General features: G+C 37.9%; 1 protein-coding gene across 2 annotated transcripts; it reads left to right on the top strand.

Annotated features, from left to right (window-relative positions):
- The first annotated feature begins 205 nt into the window (after positions 1-205).
- LOC121727303 lies at positions 206-19562 on the top strand. Of its 2 annotated transcripts, none has more exons than XM_042115040.1 (5): positions 206-255; positions 17201-17427; positions 17578-17681; positions 17911-18026; positions 18217-19562. In XM_042115040.1, exons 2-5 carry the CDS (start codon positions 17203-17205, stop codon positions 19074-19076), a joined length of 1305 nt encoding a protein of 434 aa, XP_041970974.1. In that variant the 5' UTR covers positions 206-255; positions 17201-17202; the 3' UTR covers positions 19077-19562. The 2 variants fall into 2 exon arrangements, with proteins under 2 accessions (XP_041970974.1, XP_041970973.1); XM_042115039.1 differs by lacking the exon at positions 206-255 and adding an exon at positions 16906-16963.
- Positions 19563-20792: the final 1230 nt, after the last annotated feature.

Here is a 20792-nt window from a genome sequence, read left to right as displayed (position 1 = left end):
GGTCGAAATTTTATTGCATACATCGAAGATCGGCCGGTGACATTCGTGTTTCCCGAGCGTGCGACACGGCGATGGAGCGCGGGGCGCCGAGTAGTGTAGCGTCGACGAGATGAACGGGGAAGACAGTGAAAGAACGATGGGCGGCGTTGGGCGGGTGGCGGTCCGGGCGACGGGCGAGGCTGGGTCGTTCCGCGCAGTGGTGCTCCGACCGCCGTACCGAGTGCACGCCGCGCCGCGCACCACACGCACCCGCCGGTACGCGACACGCTTGCAGAACCCCCCGCCCCCCGCACCTACACGCATGCAACCCCCCCTTCCCCCTCCGCCGCACCTGACCCCCCTCAACCCCCCACCCCCTGCACACGAGATCCCCTCCCACCCTAAATCCAAGGTGGATACTATAATTGCGCGGTGCGTGAAATTGTTTTTGCGTATAATGTCCCGCGCAATCATTGTCCACGCAACCTCAGTAGTGCATGCTAATTGGCGTTCGTTAACTCGGTGTATCCACAATCACTTTCTTTTGTTAATATTTTTTTTATTCTTAGAAATTCGTATTTTTAAAGCGAACCAGTAAACAAAGAAGACGTAGAACACTTTTTTGCTTTTTCGACGGAAACAATGAAAACCATAAAAAATATTTTATCACGCGCTTCAAGCGGAACGTATAAAGGAGTCCTATTTCAAAAAGAAAAGGTGAATGAATAGTAACATAACGTGTGCCACCTGTAGAACGCCTTTTCAATTCCCCAGTAGAAACTTTTCTCATTCATCTTAAAGCTACAACGTTTCATAAAAGTAAATACGGGAATCCCACCCTAAGACAAGGAAAGCCTCTTATCCCGATCGTAATATTTAGAAAAAGTACGCGTTTCTTTGGAACAATTTTTTTCTTTGGAGTCCAGCGTTTAAGATAAACATAAACTTTGTGTAACTTCTATAAATATAACTATTGGGTTAACGTCCTATTGATAGACAATAAATTAGACCATCGCTTGTAACGATAACAACCCGTCGGCAGTTCATTTTAAATATGTTTTCTTTGTTTCTATATTTGAAATGTATCATAAAAATTTTACGGTTTCGATTATAACAATGAAATGGGTTGCACCTATTATGAAATTATTATTATTGTATTTTTGCATTGTTAGAAAACTTGTGATCTTGCAATTAAGCCAACATTATAAACCGGATTTTAGAGAATTAACTTTAATGCAAACTGTTGTATTGAGTTTTGCTTGGACTATTTTAAATTTTAAACCTCTTTTGTTTGCCTGAAATAGTTTTGCTACATCAAGCAAAGTTTTATACTGCAAATCAATATAATATAATATGATTTTAGATGCCATTAAAACAGAGCAAAAAAATAAAAAATAAGTAAATAAGAACTCCATTTTTACAACTCTATAACATTGCCGTCGGCCAATTTCACTAACAAACAATTTAAGTAACAAAAATTTACCTAAAATACTAAATAACAGATAATACAATAGTATTTATGTCCCTGCGGTTTATAGTTTTAATATAATTAGAATTGAAAATAATACCTACCTACTTAACCTAATTTAGTTTACTACTTGCGATTATGGGATAGTAAAAATACAAATGGGCGTAAAAGGCTTGTATTTAAATATAAATGAGTCTATATAAAATAATAAAGGGTAACCAGAGCTCATAACAATAAAGCTGGCAATAATAGGTTCACTGAAATAGGGAAGTTACACGACTGGTCTCATTTCTTTAATCTTTATCTCACTGCTTTCTATTATAGTTTGTGGGACATAAATCGATCTAGCTAGGAATCATTTTCAGAAAATGTCTTTTTATTCGTGTTTTATCGATAATCGATAAACTGAAAAATATGACTCTTCCTGACACCTATTGGCGAATAATAATACTATTTTGTTAGCAACTAATTGTTTTAACAACCAGCAGATGGCGTTATTAAGTAACACGAAGTCAATGAGTGTTTGCTATACCGAGCAAAGCTCGGTCATCCAGGTACTATTCTGATAATATGACATACTGTGCAACGTGTCGGATTTGAATAGGATATATTTTTTAATATTAAATGTATTTCCCTATTATGTTATATATTATTTTATCTATACCTGTTTAAGATATTTAGTATATTGTTCCTGATCCTACCGTCGCATGTTTATGTTTTGATGTTTTCTAGTAACTTCCAAGGAGTATTCTTAAGATGTGCACAATAATGGTGATATATTTATACTTTTTTTTATTTAAAAGACGATAGAACGATAGTTATCTTTTTTCTAGTGTTAACATGGTGCTGAAGTAACAGTTCTGATGAAGAAGTCAATTGTTGTTTTGTTTTATATTCAGTGTGTCATTTCGAGACACATTCAGGCAGTTCAAGAAATTTAACCCGAAGGTCCTCCCTCACCGGCAGCATTTACGTGTAATGTAGCTGACTGACGTGCATATTTTGCGTGTTATGTAATATTATAGATTCGACTTTGAGCATTCTATAGCAAGCTGACTTCACTGTCACGTAGCATTGATGTTACACGTTGTATCAAGATATTACACATTGTATCATTACAAGGTGCGCATTGTAATTTATTTTATTTATTTATTTAATTCAGGCATCAGGCATTATTATAAATATTAAATACCTTATAGACTAACATACATACTATTATATTAAAACTAACACTAAACACGTTGCTCGGTTTAGATGCTCGGTTAAAAACTACTCGGTTCTCCCCCTTCACTGATGTATGCCCGTTTTGTATCATTACAAGATGCGCATTGTAATTCTCGGGTCTTCTCCCTCACTGATGTAATTAATGCTCGACTTTGTATCGTTACATTACAAGCGAATACTCCCGGTGAGGAAGCACCTTTAGGCTTTAGATTTTTTACTACAAGCTTGTATTAAACTGAAATTAATATGCTTGCCCAACTATAATATTGAAAGAAGGATTAACAACTTGTAGCATCCAAATCTATAGTATAACTATAAAATTGTATTTCTTGTGTCTATAATCAATGTGTGCAATTTTATATAACACAGTAGATAAAAAAATTAAGAAAAAGCCTTGTTTATCTAATATTTTTTATCTACTATGTTCTTTTCAGGATAACTCATTATAATATATTTAATAAACAAACTAGATCTTAGTAATTAAAAAAGTAGGTACAGCCCTAGAGCTTTCTGAATTTCACCATTCAGTACAAATCAATTTAAAAAGTGCTAACTTCAAAATAATTTTACAGCGTGGCCTTGCGTGTCCTTGCGACGGTTCTCGAAATATCTAAATCAAAATCTTAAGCAGTAAACTGTTCGCGTCAGCGTCTTCGGAGATCGTATTAAATATTCCCTAAGTTGTTGCTCCACGCCGCCGAAGATAATCTGATTAAATATTATCTCGTCTTACACAATTAAATCGATTAATGTTTCTTATTTACAAGCCGAGGTGTGACAAAATACTTTAGGGTGATAATAATACTTTAGGATGTGTATGAGGCCCCCGAACTAATTCATTGTTAAAGTAGCAGCGCCGAAAGATAAACTTTTTAGGGTTCCGTAGTTTTTTTTGCGTCCACCCCACCGTGGGGGGTGAGGTTTTTTTTAAAATATTACGAGTATTCAAAGATCATTTTCCGATTTAGGGATCCATTTGTGAAATGTGAAGTGGAAAAAATCGAGAGTCTAGTGTTAGTAGTGTAAAACAAGTTATAATGTACATTCATTGACCATCACATACAAAAATTATGGAAAACTAGCGGTACTACGGAATCCTATATAGCGCGTGGCCCGTGTTTACTTTTGTTTGGGCAAATTCCCGACGCTTGCCCAAAAAAATCACATTTTCATCGCTACTTCTTTCACAGTCACTCTATGTGAGGGACACAAACAAATTACACATATGAAAGTATCACTCTGTATTGTTACACCGTGTATACTCCCATTCAGTTGATATGACTTAACTTTAATGCAAACAAAGATGTTTTGGCTCGCTGCCAACCGTGCAGTTTTAACAAACTTTCTTTATAGTTTTTAGATGTGTTTAGCTATTTTGAATGTGATAAAAGTATCTAAACAAGACAGATTAAACTACAACAGATTAGTATCGATTGCTTTTCAAAACATCTAGTCTGGCGAACTGGCTTAGTGGTCTCTAATATTAAATAATAGATTATTAATCTACTTCCCAGTCCATTTTGATATAAACTTAATAAATTCTCCTTTTTCATTTCTCCAAAAATATAGAGCGGTCATTCTGGAGTGAGAAAAATGCTGAAAGCGTTGATAAATATGAGGAGCAGTGATATAATGTGTTCGAGCCACCCTTCAGACGCCGGGGTTGTTTATTATATTGGATTTTATCTTCCGACACCTATTATCCTTTTTCGAACGTCAAAAGTGCTTGTGGGCTGGCAAATTGTTGAAAAAAGAAATTATGACAAGCTATGGCTTATTGCTTTGCAAATTTATTACGCGCTGTTGTGGAAAATGGAAATAGTAACGTCTACAACTAGTTGCTCACTAATACTGTAATGTTCAAACAATACATCCTTATAACTTTAAGTATGTTCCAAATATATTATTTAAAAATGTGCATAAAAATCAGTAAGCTAAGCATGAAAAGTCGGAATGCATATGAGGCTCTTTCTTTACAATATGCAGAGATTAAGAAAAGCTGACCGCGCCACATAGCTCGGCAGAGCGACCTCCCGCTATGCAAATAGAAATCTGAGTTTAATAATAAAGAATATAAATGAAACAAAATATGTTTCATTTTACATTTTCATAATAAACTCATATTATTATGGATTTCGCCACTCTTATGGCTTTACAACTTTTAAGAAAATATTTTGTATATATCTCAATTTATTTAATTATCTACGAATAATTAATATGGGCAAAATTAAGTAGGTTTTCTCTCTGTTTAAGAGGATATTTTCATCAATTTGTTAAAGTTAATACTGAAATGTTGTAACTTAAAATCACATAAATGTTACACATATTCACATAGGAAAGAACTTGGGTTTGTTACGACAAAATCGTAGTGATTACTGTTGCTACTTTTAATTAAAGAAAATGCCTAAAATCTAAATATTAACGCGGTTTAGCGGGATTACTGGAGAACGAAATTTACCTCGGGTCGGGCTGAATAGAGTCGGTCTCGTTACAGAATCTCACTAGATTTAGCTCGGGGCTGTTTCTATTGAGGCGAGTTTGTATAGTTTACAACTGACTTTACCGCAGGCTTGCAAACTAAATGTTAATGAATTTCATCTATATTAATGGTATTTTGAATATATTACATAATATCTAATTATGTATATATAGTCCTCCTTATCGATTTCGATAACGGCGACCCCAGAAATTAAGGATTGTTTCTATTATGAGCCCTGATATGACTTGCAAGACCGAACTTGGTTTTGAATGTCCTATCACATGTGCTACAGTAGAGTTGGCCGGCAGAATTGTAAGTATAGATGTAGGAAGGCTTAGGTATCTCTTTACGCAATCATATACTAATAAATATGTTGCTGTTAAGGTTTCAGTGCCACTACTCAACTTATGACGCGGCATCATAGATAAAGTAAAAATTCCGAAAACTACAGAAGTACATTTTAAAAGTGACTAGTAGCACAGAATAGATAATAGTACAAGTACTAGTAGTTCCGTAGCTCCTGCAGTAGCATGCTTTCGGAATTCGGAATAACCCCATTTTGCGACTGAAGTAAAGCCACTTTAACATCCTTCAACACGAACACCGAACACACATTTAAACTTTCATATTGGAATCCGGAAAAATCTCCGACATTCATTAAATGGAGGTCGAAGCATTCTTGAAAAGTTTGTATGAGAGTTTCAATTACCGTCCTAATTAAACCTGGGAGTGTAAGTCAGCTTGGCTAAGCAGGCGTGTGACAGGGGCGTTTAATTAAGCAGAATAATACATTAGTAGTTTAATACCCGGCCTCCTGACCCATGTAATCCGTTTAGAGTTAGACCCCACGATCATTACGATAAATTAGGATATAGGGCTGAGAATACACGATAATTGGTTATCTATATTTATATTATAATTTATAAGGCTAAAGAGTTTCTTTGTCTGTTTGAACCCGCTAATCTCACGAACTTCTCGTAACTCTGTGTTACACTAATAATTATGACACACTGTATCTTACATCATAAACTGACAAAATCATTTTGCCTAAAATATTACAAAAATAGGCAAATGAAAACTTCATAAATGATATTAAATTCTGAAACACGTAATTGAAGTTAAAATTTATGAGCTGCGCGTAGCAGATCAACTGCGAAACGTGGTTTAAAGTTTTGCTGTCACAGTACTTGTGTAGTTAGTCACAAGTGTGTGACATGCTCATGCCTGCCACCTACGGCAAGTAGAGTAAGTAGGCAAGTAATTCTAACCATATTTTTGCTGCTTCAAAGTTTTAGCCAATATTTTGGCATATTGAATCTATAAGTATTTTGCATAATACCTATAGTTTGTTTTTATCAGTTCTACACTTCATGAAGATCGGTTTATATAATCAAAAATATATTATAGCATGAAGAATCCTTTGTAACGCTTATGGGTGTAAACTGTACACAATTAGAGTACTTTAAAATATTGGTTTAACTTGAATTTGTATAGAACTAGATGATGTCCACAACTCCATTGCGCCAAAATTCCTTTATCGAGCGGGAACCGTACATTTTTCCGGGATAAAAAGTATCCTATGTCCTTTCCCGGGATTCAAATTATCTCCTCTTTCAGCAAAATCGGTTCAGCGGTTTGGGCGTGAAGAGGTAACAGACAGACACGGTTTGGCATTTATATTATTAGTATGGATTAAGTAATCATCTTTCATTTCTTAAATACTGTTTATTACATTTTACGGAGTCAGCCAGTACGTAAAATGTGTAAAGCGCTTATTAAAGCCTGAAACACAATACGTGGGTATTCACAATAAGTTGCAGCATGCAGGTTACATGTGATGAAAACTGCTCATTGTTTGTGAGTCGTGACAATCACAGCTCGCTGGCTCTTAGTTCAATATCACACATGTGACGAGATGTCTTCAAACTCATATCCTGCTGAGTTTGAAGACGTCGTATGTGTGATGTGTGATGTAGAGCAACACGTAGCTCGCTCAAGTAAACACCGCGCGCCCCACTAAACTTGCTTCACATTTCGCGTCTAATTAATGTTTCTAAATGAAGAAGTGACTTGTGAATTGTTAATTCTATAGACGGGCATAAAGTGGCATAAATTTAATAGAATAAAATAATATTATCTTCACAAAGAAATTAAAGAAGAACGAACACTAAATTATTTTTTAACAGCACTCGCTTGCATCGAAATTCGATATCAAGATTATATAATATAGCTAGTGAAATGGCCGACTCTAGGCCATCTTCTTTGTTTTCTGATCTAAGTTATAACAACATTAACAATGTATTACAAACCTACCTAACCTAGACAAACTCAAACATGTTTCAAACAGAACAATACTCGTCTATTGTAGGCAGCTAAAATTATGTTCCTTAAAAAGAAAAGTTTCCTTAATAGTATAATAATAAAAGGACAGTAGCAATTTCATTTAGCCATCAATTTGTTCGGTATTCAGTTCGGGCTCGCCGGATACTAACCCGATCAGCGTTATTACTTATTGTCCGCGTTGATTACACGAACAGAAAAATCCCGAAACCCTCGCCCGATCGCCTCTTCTTTTTTTATCCCCAACCTTCATAAATCACTTAATATTTACCAAGAATATGGGGTATTCACGGAAATTGAGGTGCTGTAAACTATCCATATCTTCGACTATCTTAGATATATCTGCGATAATCTTAGTTCCCTATACAATAGACCAAAAATTATTGAAAAGAATGCACTGCTTTTTGGTGTTAAATAATGTTTAAACTTTAAAGTTTCAGTTCCCGTAAAGCGTTTATTCTTTTATCACCCTTCTAAAAAGAAAGAAACAAAATATGCTAAATAAACCATAGCAAAACATCTACCGTTTACCGGCTTAAAGCTTAATTTTATTACCTTAAACATTACTATACAATCTAAAAGACCTTGAAAACTGAAAATTATTCTCATAGTTTCTGGAACTGGTTCATAGGTGTTAATTTTACTACTTGTTACATTTTATTATGATTTTCCGCTGCTACAAACACAGGAACGTTCACCGAGTGATTTCTGACACGCTAGACGGTGTTAAACTATAGTTGTTTATGTTTGTCAATCATCATTACTCCCAAATAATATACAGACGTTAACGTTTCGCGGTACCGAGTCGAACGAATAAAATAAATAATTAGTTACATAAGTAATTTTTAAAAAATAATTTAAAAACACCCTCTTTTTTATTTTAACAAATTATTGCATTGACATGATTGGCCCTTAATACGTAATATGCAAACTTCGATTTAATTAGGTTGGGTTGCACCAGAGGCGTGGTTAAAGTTAAATTATGGTCAAAGTTATGGTTATAGTTAAGGCTAATTTAACTTTGACCACAGAATTTGACAGAAGACGTTGCTGGTCCGACAAGGCTTTATAAGAACGTAGGCGGGGGCGCTGCTGGTAAAGGAGAACTGTCAAAAATGGCGTTTTTGTATGATGACAGCGTTAGTTCCTTTTTTCGCCACGTGCATTTAAAGCCTTGTCGAGCTATATGGTTATGGTTAAATATGGCGTCTTGATGGCGTCCATTTTTAACTTTAACCAAAGATTTGACATTTTGCATTGTAGTTAAAGTTACAGTTATGGTTAAAGTAGGTTGGTGCAACCCACCCTTAGCGACTAGCGATACGTAAAAATCGTGCTTAAATATTCCGTTACATGCGTACAACCCAAGCTAATTTATTATTATTTATTACAACGAATTTATTATTATTATTATATTAATAAAAGCGTGTTAAAAACAATTAACAAACACAACGTCCAAAATGAGATAATAACACATCCCCGTGTAACAAAACGGCCCGAAACGGCGTAAATATTAGCGTTAATGGTGTAATAGAATCCGACACCGGAGCGAAGAGCACTCGACACTCGGGCGATATCGCTGCCAACCGACACCGAGTTTACGACTCGCCTTTAACTGCCTCTTTTGATATCTCGTGTTTTATTGCGGAACGTGAAGGGTGGTGAGGTGACGCAGAAGTGCGTTTATGGCATGTTTATTTCATTCCCTTGTTCGTCGCGAGAAAAATGACGGAGGGAGACGATTTAATTTGGTAATGAAGGTATATTTAATGTTCTGCGGGGGGTCCACGTTGGCATGATGGACAAAGCGAATGGATCTACGTCTATGATTGCCTATGATCGAAGTCGACTGTGCATCCTATAGGTCCATACTTACTACAAATACGAATGTGTGCCTTTACTCTGTCTGTCTATTACCTATTCATGCGCAAACCGCTGAACCAATTTTTCTGTATGGAGATACTTTGAGTCTAGGGAAAGGACATAGGATACTTTTTATTCCAGAAAATGTACGGTTCCCGCGCGATAAACTAATTTTGGCGCAACAGACACCCTCAACGTGTCATCTAGTTCACAGTAAAATCAAAACAGAATCGTTACTGTCCGCCGTGGTCCAACAGTTTTATTCTTTAAACAATACATAAAGACTCGTAATTTTTTAACAATTATTATTATTAAGAAGGCGACTAACCCAAAAAAATCAAACTTCGTCCTTTTTCTCAATAACTCGATAAATATACAACATTTTAAAAAATCCGCTAGGTCGGTTTCCTAATTAGATATTCTCAATTAGATATATAGATTAAATTGAATTTTATACAATGTGTTAAAATATTAACTTAGTTTAAGGCACGGTTATGGCAATAAATGGAAAATTCGTGAAAATTAGATGCATCTTTGTGATTTTTTTCTATCAAGAAAATTTCAAGATATCGTGTTTTTGCTCGGATCGAATTCTTGGAAATATATAATGTAGTATCTAATTTTAGAAAATGAAACAATTCGGGGCTTATTTACAATTATAAAAATGAATTATAAAATCGAAAATTTTGGGTTAGTCGCCCCCTTAATAAAGCTTAATAATAAAGGTAAAAATCGAAATTACAAACTTTTAGAATCATTAGAAAGACATATTATCCAAATTATGACGATGTTATTAATAGCAGTCATTCCAGTTTTGTGTAAACAAGCGCCAGCGGGCGAGCTTTGATGTACTTCGATTGAAGTTTCGTTTGAATGTTTAAAAAATAAAACAAAACACATCTCTATATAGGTAGGTACAATGGTTCAATGGTTTAATGCAAGCTTAGCTATTCCTTTGATTTTCATACTAATAACTTTCTAATAAATGCCTTACATTAAGTTTAACAATATTAGTCATTGAAATAACGGTGTTTTTGACCAGTATAAAGTTTATTTTGTAATATAAAGTGTCTCAATAAATAGAAAATGTATTTCTAAGCTTTTCTTTCACATCTATGCCGAAATTCACATTCTACTAATACATAATTCATGTCTCCATCTGTTTCGTCACATAGTCTGACTAGATGACGCCCGCAGCTCCGTTGCGCCAAAATTCGTTTATCGCGCGGGAACCGTACATTTTTCCGGGATAAAAAGTATCCTATGTCCTTTCTCGGGACTCAAAGTATCTCCATGACAAATTTCAGCAAAATCGGTTCAGCGGTTCGCGAGTAAAGAGGTAACAGACAGACAGCACACACTTTCGCATTTATAATATTAGTATGGAAGTATGGATTTAAAGCTTTTAAACAACAGAATATATTTCGTGATAGTACTCGTTAGTCGTTACCCACAGGCCACATTATTTCCTCTAACTCTAGAGAGTACGTGCTTAATGGTGTGAGGTAGTTTACACACGCTCAATGCTCAATGCTCATACATCAATATTTCATGAAGACATGATGCGTACATGGATGAATTGAGAGCTTAGGGGACATTCAAGTCATAGTTTGTTGTGACGTAGCACAAAATTATGATAAGTGTAGGTAAAAGGTCGCTTTCACTTTCGATTACAAAAAAATTTGAATATGTCTGAGTAAATCATGTTTCAGAGTTTTTTTCAAGGTATATTTACCTAATCCTGTCCTTAGCATAAAATCTCTTACGTGTCGTCTCCCTTACATGTCGATTAGAGCAGCCAGTCATTTAAATTCATTGGAAAAAAACGAATTTCTGATGGGACTTATTTCTTTGCTTTCTAAAAAACAGTTCCTTATTAATTAGCAAGTGATCGAATTAAATAATCGCACATGAGCGGCCGCCCTAACAGCGGAGTTATTGAAAATACTTATCCGGAGAATAAAGTAGACATACTCCCTTATTACCATTTAACGAGGTCGCACTTGATGCTGAGTGTGTTTCCATGTTCCGAGGCCGACGGATCACTTTATGTCCCTTACGGTCTGAACATTTCATACTTATCAAGATCAACTTTCTCCTTAATAAGACCCTTTCGAGTTCTCCAAAGTTATAAGGGTTTGAATATCTACAATTACTTCCTTTGAGATATATCATACCTTCTTTTTACTATCAATGACATATGAGGGATATAACTTTATCGGACAACAGCCAGGACGGGTCAGTCGGGTTAAGTTTGAAAAAGATAAATTAATTTTGTTTCTACTGCAGAATAATTATTATAATGTTACTGTAGCATAAGGCTTAAGTACCTGGATGACCGAGCTTTGCTCGGTATAGCAAATACTCATAGACTTCGTGTTACATAACAACGCCATCTGCTGGAATAGCTTTAGCTGTTGTTGTGTCGTTATAGCAATTAGTTGCTCACAAAATAGTATTATTATTCGCCAATAGATGTCAGGAAGAGTCATATTTTTCAGCTTATCGATTATCGATAAAACACGAATAAAAATACATTTTCTAAAAATGATTCCTAGCTGGATCGATTTATCGCCCCCGAAACCCCCTATATATTAAATTTCATGAAAATCGTTGGAGCCGATTCCGAGATTCCAATTATATACGAGTATATAATACAAGAATTGCTCGTTTAAAGATAGTACTTGGACGACCGAGCTTTGCTCGGTATAGCAAACACTCGTTGACTTCGTGATAGCTGTCCCGGCAAACGTTGTTTTTCCCATATTATTTTATTGAAGTGACTAATATATAAGAGACCTGGCTCTCTTAGGCATTTTCAATATATATATACAAGAATTGCTCGTTTAAAGATATAAGTTAATAAGATAAGTCATAACTATTAGTAAGGTAATAACATCATTACAGTGCCTACTAATAATAATAATTTAAAGGCGAATGTTTCTTACCTTGTAAGGCAAAAACTGTTGAAAAGATTTTGATATCAAAACATAGGCTTCTTATGCCGAAGATGTACGATGTTCCCGTCGAATACTGTAACAAATTGCTTTTATCCTGTGTTGCATAATAATAAACAACGTTCCATTAGCGAAGGAGGCACGAGCTTACCATTTACGACATACGGTGTAACTCGTAACCAGAAGTTTACCTGAAATTGTTATTACAATAAAGTTCGCTTGTAAACCGTCTTCCGATAAGCTCACACAACCGGGTCAGGGCGAGAGAAGTTTACTTGTAAAAGAAGATTTCAAAAGTATACAACGTGAAATTTTAGTGGTTGTTTTCCTGCAGCAGAACGATTTACCTATAGTAGTACTGTTGAATCATGCAAGTTATTTTTTGAAAAATATAAAAAATATTTTGTATGACGTACGTGGTAACTTTATGCCGATAGGCGCGAACGGCAATGACTCGGCCGAATTTTATTTATGACTAGATGACGCCCGCAACACCGTTGCGCCAAAACTCGTTTATTGCGCGGGAACCGTACATTTTAGGGACAAAAGTATCATATGTCCTTTCCCAGGACTTAAAGTATCTCCATGCCAAATTTCAGCAAAATCGGTTCAGTGGTTTGGGCGTGAAGAGATAACAGACAGACAGACAGACAAACTGACAGACAGACAGACAGACTGACAGACAGACACACTTTCGCATTTATAATATTAGTATGGATTTGAATAAAAAAAACTTCACAAGTCAGTGTGTCCCAAACAACTCCCAGGGGCAGTTTAGGTAGTATTCCACTATTCAAGTAGGTATGTACCATCGAGGAAGTTGATTCCTATGCAATTGACAGACCAACGTTATTTGGTCGAATATATCAATTCAATGTTAATTGTGATCTGTCAGCTGGGTTTGACGTAACGCAACCAAACTACTAAGGTCCCCGATTTGCATAGGAATCAACTTCTCTGATAGTACAATACTATTGTACAGGTTTCTATTTATTTATTTTTAGCATAAAGCATTCCTAGACGTAGCTCACTTGTCACACGTCACATTATCGAACCGAAATGGACAAGAATATTCTAGGCATCTTTTATTGAGGGCTCAATTAATATATTCAAAGAGATTTCATATTTCACTCATCTTGATACTTTGTAATAATGATGATGAAAATGTATCTACACTATCAGGTCCACTGTAAATATTGTTACAGTAAACTCGTTTTTACAATAGTGCAGTATTCAAAGGGAGCTTATTTTCCTGTGCGCGAGGTCGCGGAATTAGGTCAGTGCCAGTGCCAGGGTTGTCACCGACTTGTATCGACGGGGAAAATCCGGAAAGTTTCTCTTTAATCAAATAAAAGATACGAAGGGTTGTTTATTTTACTTCACAAAGGAATCTTAAATATTTGTCCTCGCTTTTAGTTTCTCTTTGAAAAGTTTTAGAAGTTTTTATTCAGCCGCCCGATAACTGAAGTTTTACACGGGTTTGACTAACTCGTAAATTGAAGTCAAAGACATTGTGACATAGGACCTTAATGTTTTATTTAAATGATAAAGTTTGTAATTTATTTGCCAACAATTTACGTCCTTACATAATAATCAATGATTTTGAAAGTACGAATATTAATTAAACTATAAAATATAAATTTAAATATGTAAGCTTAATAACTGGACGAGGCCTGGATAAATTACATAAATATTTACGTTTGTTGACTGCATCTGAATTCACGTTTTATAGAAGTTATTCTTAAAGTAGTAGTTAAGCAATAAGCATAGGTATCTACACCAATAAGTTACTATGAGTTTCTTTATCATTCTGTCAATTTTCTGTCACTCGACCTACCGAGCTTGGGCGTGTGTCAGCCCTGCGAAAGCTTCGACGTAGTACCTGTTGATTTATATCCAGTAGAAATTGCTTCGGCGTCTATATGAGAACGTTCCAATTTATGGCAACACATATTATAGCTTTGCTTTTTATTTTATCTACGGATATGTGATTTTGTATAGGACACTCAGGAGTAATTTTAAAACTTGGGTTTTAGGTTTCGCTTCGTTTGGAGACCGCGTCGTTTTACTATTTGTTGTTTAGGTTTTCATGTGAAATATTTTGTCGTTTTCCTTCTAAATGAAAGAGAAATCCTCATATTAAATCAATGAAAAGCTTTGAGGTGTTAACATAAATAAACTATATTATATACAATATGATAGTATAAGTCTTGAATATTACTTGAAAAAAGAGATTTAATGCTATAGCATTTCGAGAATATCTCGGACATTGAATAAGCTTGAAGTGACCAGTCGTCGTTCAGAACTGAGGGTGCTTTATTTTGCGTTCACTTCAAAGGCTCGGCGTTTCGCAACGTCCTGATAAGTAGTTTATGCCCCAGCAGCTCTCAGCAGCCATTTACATTCACTTAGACTCCAGTGGCGTAGCATAAGGTATCAAAGTGGGCCTCCAAGTTAATAATATGTCCCCCATACGAGGGCTGCTATTTATGTATCCGGAATTAAAAAAAGAAACAAACATATATCATTTAATATGGTTTTATTGCTTTTCAAAATATTCGCCGCGATGATCGACACACTTTTGCATACGCTGGAACCAATTTTCATAGCACTTTTTCCATTCTGATTGAGGTATCTCCAAAACGTGCATTTTGAACGCATCAACAGCCTCTTCGCGGCTCGAAAAACGTTGACCACGTAATTTGTTCTTCGCGTATGGAAATAAAAAGAAATCGTTAGGTGCCAAATCAGGGCTGTACGGCGGATGACCAGTCAATTCGATCTTTTGACCCTCCAAAAACTGAGTTGTTTCAGCTGAGGTGTGACAGCTAGCATTGTCGTGATGTAATATGATTCTGCGTTGTCGGTTGTCCTTTCTTATTTCTTTAAAGACTTCTGGTAAACAAATGGTCGTATACCATTCAGAATTAACCGTTTTACGATTCTCTAATGGCACTGTAGCCACATGTCCATTAATTCCAAAAAAAACAGGCGACCATTTGCTTCAAAGTACTTTTTGCACGAGTAACTTTTGTTGGTTTCGGCTCATCTTGGAACACCCACACCGTTGACTGTTGTTTAGTTTCGGGGTCATATGCATAGATGCAAGATTCATCTCCTGTGTAGATATTATAAACGGCGTTTGACGTACCACGGTTGTATTTTTTTATCATTTTTTTGCACCAATCGACACGAGCCCGTTTTTGATCGATTGTCAAGTTGTGCGGAATCCAACGCGAACATATTTTTTTTACAGCCAAATGTTCGTGTAATATCTTATGTATGCTCGTCATACTTATGCCTAAGGACGCCTCTATCTCGCGATATGTAACATGACGATCACGCATTATTAGTTCCCGCACAGCATCTATATTTTGTGGGACAACAGCTGTTTTTGGGCGACCTTCTTTATTTTCATCCGTGAGCATAGACCGCCCACGATTAAACTCACTGTACCAGTGATAAACAGTGGTTTTTGATGGTGCTTCATCTCCAAAAGTTGCGGTGAGTTGAATAAAGCACTGTTGTTGATTTAGCCCACGCCGAAAATCGTAGTAAATCATTGCACGAAAATGTTCACGCGTTAAATCCATGGCAAATGAAGACACGCAATTTTCAAAATGACGCCACAATGGAAAAATAATTGACAGTCACATGAAACAAAATGTATTCTTCAACCAAAGAGTTCTATTTTCAAATGTTGTAATTACTTTTTAAATATTGTTCTTGTAAGTGGCCAGTTCCGGATACATAAATAGCAGCCCTCGTATAATTGACATTACTACACTCATTTAAATATTGAATTTCGAAGATGTTTCCTGTTATTTCTAAATCGTTGGTCGTTATTTATAAATACTCATAAATATTGAGGAAAATTGAGTAACTTGATATTGTTGTCAATGTCCTTAAGCTATATTTATGTGTACGTTAAATATTGCACGCTGGGAATTTATTCGTTGCACTAATTCTGTAGTCAGTTTGGAAACGGCTGACATGTTTATTGCACGCCTCATTAAACATTGATTGAAATGTTGGTTAAGAAGGCCCACTTGTGCTAGTCTCGGTTAAAGTTAATCGTGGATTATATATAATGTTGTATCTCTTGCGCTGTCGTGTTTAGGAAGGAGAGAATTAAAATTTTGACAAAGGATTCCAGCCCCCCTAGACAAGTGGCAAAACGCTAACGCTACAAAACGTATGCGATTTGACATAAGTCATCGCTTCGCTAGCGAATACTAATGTCAAATCCATACATTTTGTAGCGTCTACGTTAGCGCTAGCGTTAGCGTTTTGCCACTTGTCTAGGGGGGCAGACTGACTAAAGTGACTCCTAGTGTTCTAGTGCTTCCAATAATCGCCAAACATCTAATCAGCTGCCGTATCAAAACTTAAAAATTAACAATAGTGTTAGACGGACTCTATATTCAAGTTATCTCTATATCAATATCGGCGTCTATGGTGCGAAGAGTGCGGGACAGTTCCAACAGATATCTGAAGGAAATTGCTATCAAGCTTGAAAGTCCGATATGGAGACATTGGACTAATCTACACATTTTATAATAATTATCACTCGCATTTTACTAACATAGTCATAAGAAATATTGTGCTTTTACTAACTCTATATGGATCTGTGAACTATCACAATGTTCTATGGTCTGAAATAAACTGATTATTATTATTATTATATATTTTTGGGCATGGTGAACAAAAAAACGTATTGAGTATGTTGTGCATACTAAATGGCTGCGAAATAATAGTGGCAAATTGTATTTTCTGTGACTGTTCTCTCATATCGAAGTGCCTTTTGCATATTGATCGTTTGTGTAGCGTGCTCTATGATTGTCCCAACTTGTAGCGGACCTTTATAGCAATGTTCGATCATTTGTGCAGCGATGTTGCGGCGCGGGTCGATGGCCATGGCCGGCGGCGGCGAGCCGTTGATCGTCGTGGAGGAGAGCGGCGCGGAGGAGGCTGAGGCCCGCCCGCCCGTCACCTGCCGCGGCTACTCCGAGGACACCGAGTCCCCCCCGGACCCCTACCACCTGTCCCCCTGGAGAGAGACCAGGAAGCACTCGCTGCCGACGCCGTCTTGTACTTCCGGACCTACCGCTAGTCAGGTTAGTTTGATTAAAGGCCTATTTTATGTTGGAGTTAAATCATTGTGAAAAGCTATAGCTCTTCCATCTACAAGCTTTTGTGTATGTACTGCAAAAATTAGCTTGCTTCTGTGTGCAAAAAATAATCACGAAAATGAATCGGTTGTCCAGGTGCGTCGTTTATCAGAGCGGGGCGAGGGTGCCGCTAAAGAGGCGCGCGAGGCCGCCTTCCTCGCCACACTCAGCCAGGCGCCGCCGCAGCCCGGCGGACGAAGGTAACGCAATAAACTGCTCGCTCCCAATCACATTATATTCGTTAACACACAGTACCTCTAGTTTATGTAAATTCCGAACTGAAACAATAAAATATAACACCCGAAAGTTAACGTTTAAATAAATTATTCCAGGGAACTTTTGTTATAACGGCGACCGACTAAACTAAAATAATATGAAGTATGAAGTCGGACTCCGAGCGATGTTTTAGTGAGATTGAAATTGTTTCAGACATTCCGTAGTAACAATATCGAGAGTGCCCCAGGCACTTTTCGGGCGAGGCAGGCGGGAATCGATCGCGGCCTTCCCGGCCCTCGGCTACCGGAGGGACTCCATCACTAAAAAATGTGCGTAATCTTTAATGAATATCTGGTATCGGTCGGGAGATACCCGTCGATTTACGTAGACAGAATTTTTCCCTAAATCCGATAGCATGGTATGATATCGAACGTCGGAAGCTGCGTCGTCCCCTCGTCTTGCAGTAAAGTTTGCGTATTTTATGTTTAGGAAACAAAGTAAAATTAATATATTTTACAGGTCCGCCGGCGACCGACACCCTCGGCAGCTCCCACAATCTCCAACTGGACATAATGGACGACATAGTCCAGGCGCGCAAGGTCCGCATGCGGCTCTGGAACACCTCCAACGAGAGGGTCTGCGAGGTGCAGCCGCTGGACGAGAAGTCCCCCATGAGCGGGTCGGTGCGCTACACGAACCGCGGCCGCCGGCACTCCGACTTCATAGGGGCCCCGCTGCCGCCCATTCCGGCCCGGCGGCGCGCCTCCGAGATGCCCCCGCCGCCACCCATCCCGCCGCGGACCGGCGTGGGCGTCGTCTGCACCGACACCGATCTCAAGCTCATGCTGAACGCGCTCACGTCCTCGGCCACCGAGATAGACCGGTGCGGGAACCCGGAGCGGACGCGCCGCTTCGCCGACATGCGCTCCAGCAGCTTCGACGCCACGTCTCTGAAGGAGAAGCTGTCCGAATCGGGCGCCACGTGGTTCGTGCGGCGGCACCAGACCCTGGCTACGAAGAAGAAGGAGAACGAAACCAAAAAACCGAAGGTGACGTTCGCCCCGGACTCGAAGGCGGCGCCCGGCGACACCGCGGCGGTGGTGTGGGACAAGCCCTCCGGCTCGGTGGTCGACGCGAGCGCGCTCGGGAGCGCCATAGAAGTGTTTCTAAGGAAGAGCAGCGGCGGGAGCCCCGGCCCGTCGACCTCGGCGGCCGGGGTGGCTAAGGACACCGTAAGGAAGGAGGCGGAGGTCCGGCCCAGCACGAGCCGGGCGGCGACGCGCGACTCGGAGCGGTGGATATCGACCAGGCCGGACGAGGAGGCCGCGGAGGGCTGCGACGCCTCGCTGTGCTCGTCGCTGAAGGACCTTTTCGTGTAAGCGCAGGTCGTATTTGAGTCTTATAAATATGAAATATTTAGATGTCGAGTACTGATTTTTCTCCGGTGGTGAATGGAAGGCGGCAGATTTGGAGTTCGTGAATCTGTAAATGTGATAACGCGTGTAGATCAGGCCCGCGACTGCGATCGCGGCTCGTGTGAATTATTTTTAGAACGAAATCTATTTTCATTGTAAATTTTTTGATATTAGAAATCAAATTATGTATATGTTAGATAGATTAACGTAAAGTATTCTCGATAAAAGGGCGCGTCCTTTCCATGCCTTGGCGTTCCTCTGCGCGCCCGGTGGTCCCTGTCCCGTCTATGGATAGTCTGTGTCTCGTAATAAAATGTTACAATTAATAAAATAACTTCGTCATTGTATAGCAGAAACTACAGAGTGAGACGTCGGGAGAAACGTACGCTTAATAGAAATCGATGACCTCCAGTCGTCATTACTTATCAATAAAAGTTTTTATCGATGTTACTTTGCATTTTTACTGTCCCCGCTTCAGACTTTATGACATTTCAAGTTTCATCTCCCGAGTGTAAGGTACCATCGAGGAAGTTGATTCCTGTGCAATTGACAGACCAACGTTATTTGGTCGAATATGTCAATTGAATGTTAATTGTGATCTGTCAGCTGGGTTTGACGTAACGCAACCAAACTACTTAGGTCCCCGATTTGCATAGGAATCAACTTCTCTGATAGTACATTAAAAAACACTACATAGGCATAACAAGCCTTTACTTACTTTCCCATTCTTTTGGTAATTTCTTTAAAATAATTAGATCAATAAATAAACCTAATTAGTATTTCTTTAAAAATTTTCTTATCTTCAGTGGGTAATTCAAAGAATCCTAATTCCAGTAATGGTGAGGAAATGTGATATGTAAACAATTATTTTGTGTCTTTGTAATTATTAATTATTATAGTTCTTTATGAACTAACTCATAATATTTTTTTTAATTCCTGCTTACTATTAAAATTGAATATGTAAAAGAAATTATTATAGTTTAACATAATAATATTCAATTTGAATAGTAAGCAGGGAAATCGAAATTGATAACTTAACATAGTTCAAACCGCAATAATTTGAATCACCGCATTATCTGTTCTGAATGTTGTAATTTACATGTAATATTGTAATTAATGTTCGCTTTACAAACAGATCGGAAATTGGGTCGCGACCCGGATTAGATTACGCTCAGAAATCACAACTCAGCATCCCTGACATGACGATAATTTACTTAGGTAGGAGGACGCCTATTAAGGAGTCCACAAAGCAGGGCTGCCAACAAGTAATTTATCTGTAAGTATGTTTTTAATTGACATAATAAAGTTAGCTTCTACGAATAATAAAAATAGTTAGCTTACTTTTTTTTAAGAGCCTATGCTGTCCCACTTCTGGGCAAAGGCCACCCCCAAAGTTTTCCAGTTCTCTCGATCCAACGCAGCCGTAGGCCAACATACGAGCCGTATTAATGGCGTAGCTTACATTAATTTTATTAAAAAATACTACATGACGATTGGCGCCCGTAACCCCTTTGCGCCATATTTCGTTTATCGCGGGCGTCCGTTCGTTCGTTTATATACAGTGTGTAACAAAAATAAGTGATAATACTTTAGGGTGTGTACGTGTTCCTTGTAGAGAGTTCACTGTGAAAGTAGCAGCTCTGAAAGACGATTTTTTTTTCACTTTTGTATGGGCAATGG

Source organism: Aricia agestis, chromosome 5, assembly GCF_905147365.1.
Source record: "Aricia agestis chromosome 5, ilAriAges1.1, whole genome shotgun sequence".
NCBI classification, from domain to species: domain Eukaryota; kingdom Metazoa; phylum Arthropoda; class Insecta; order Lepidoptera; family Lycaenidae; genus Aricia; species Aricia agestis.
Note: the sequence above shows the minus strand (reverse complement) of the source record. Positions and strands in the feature narration are given on the sequence as shown.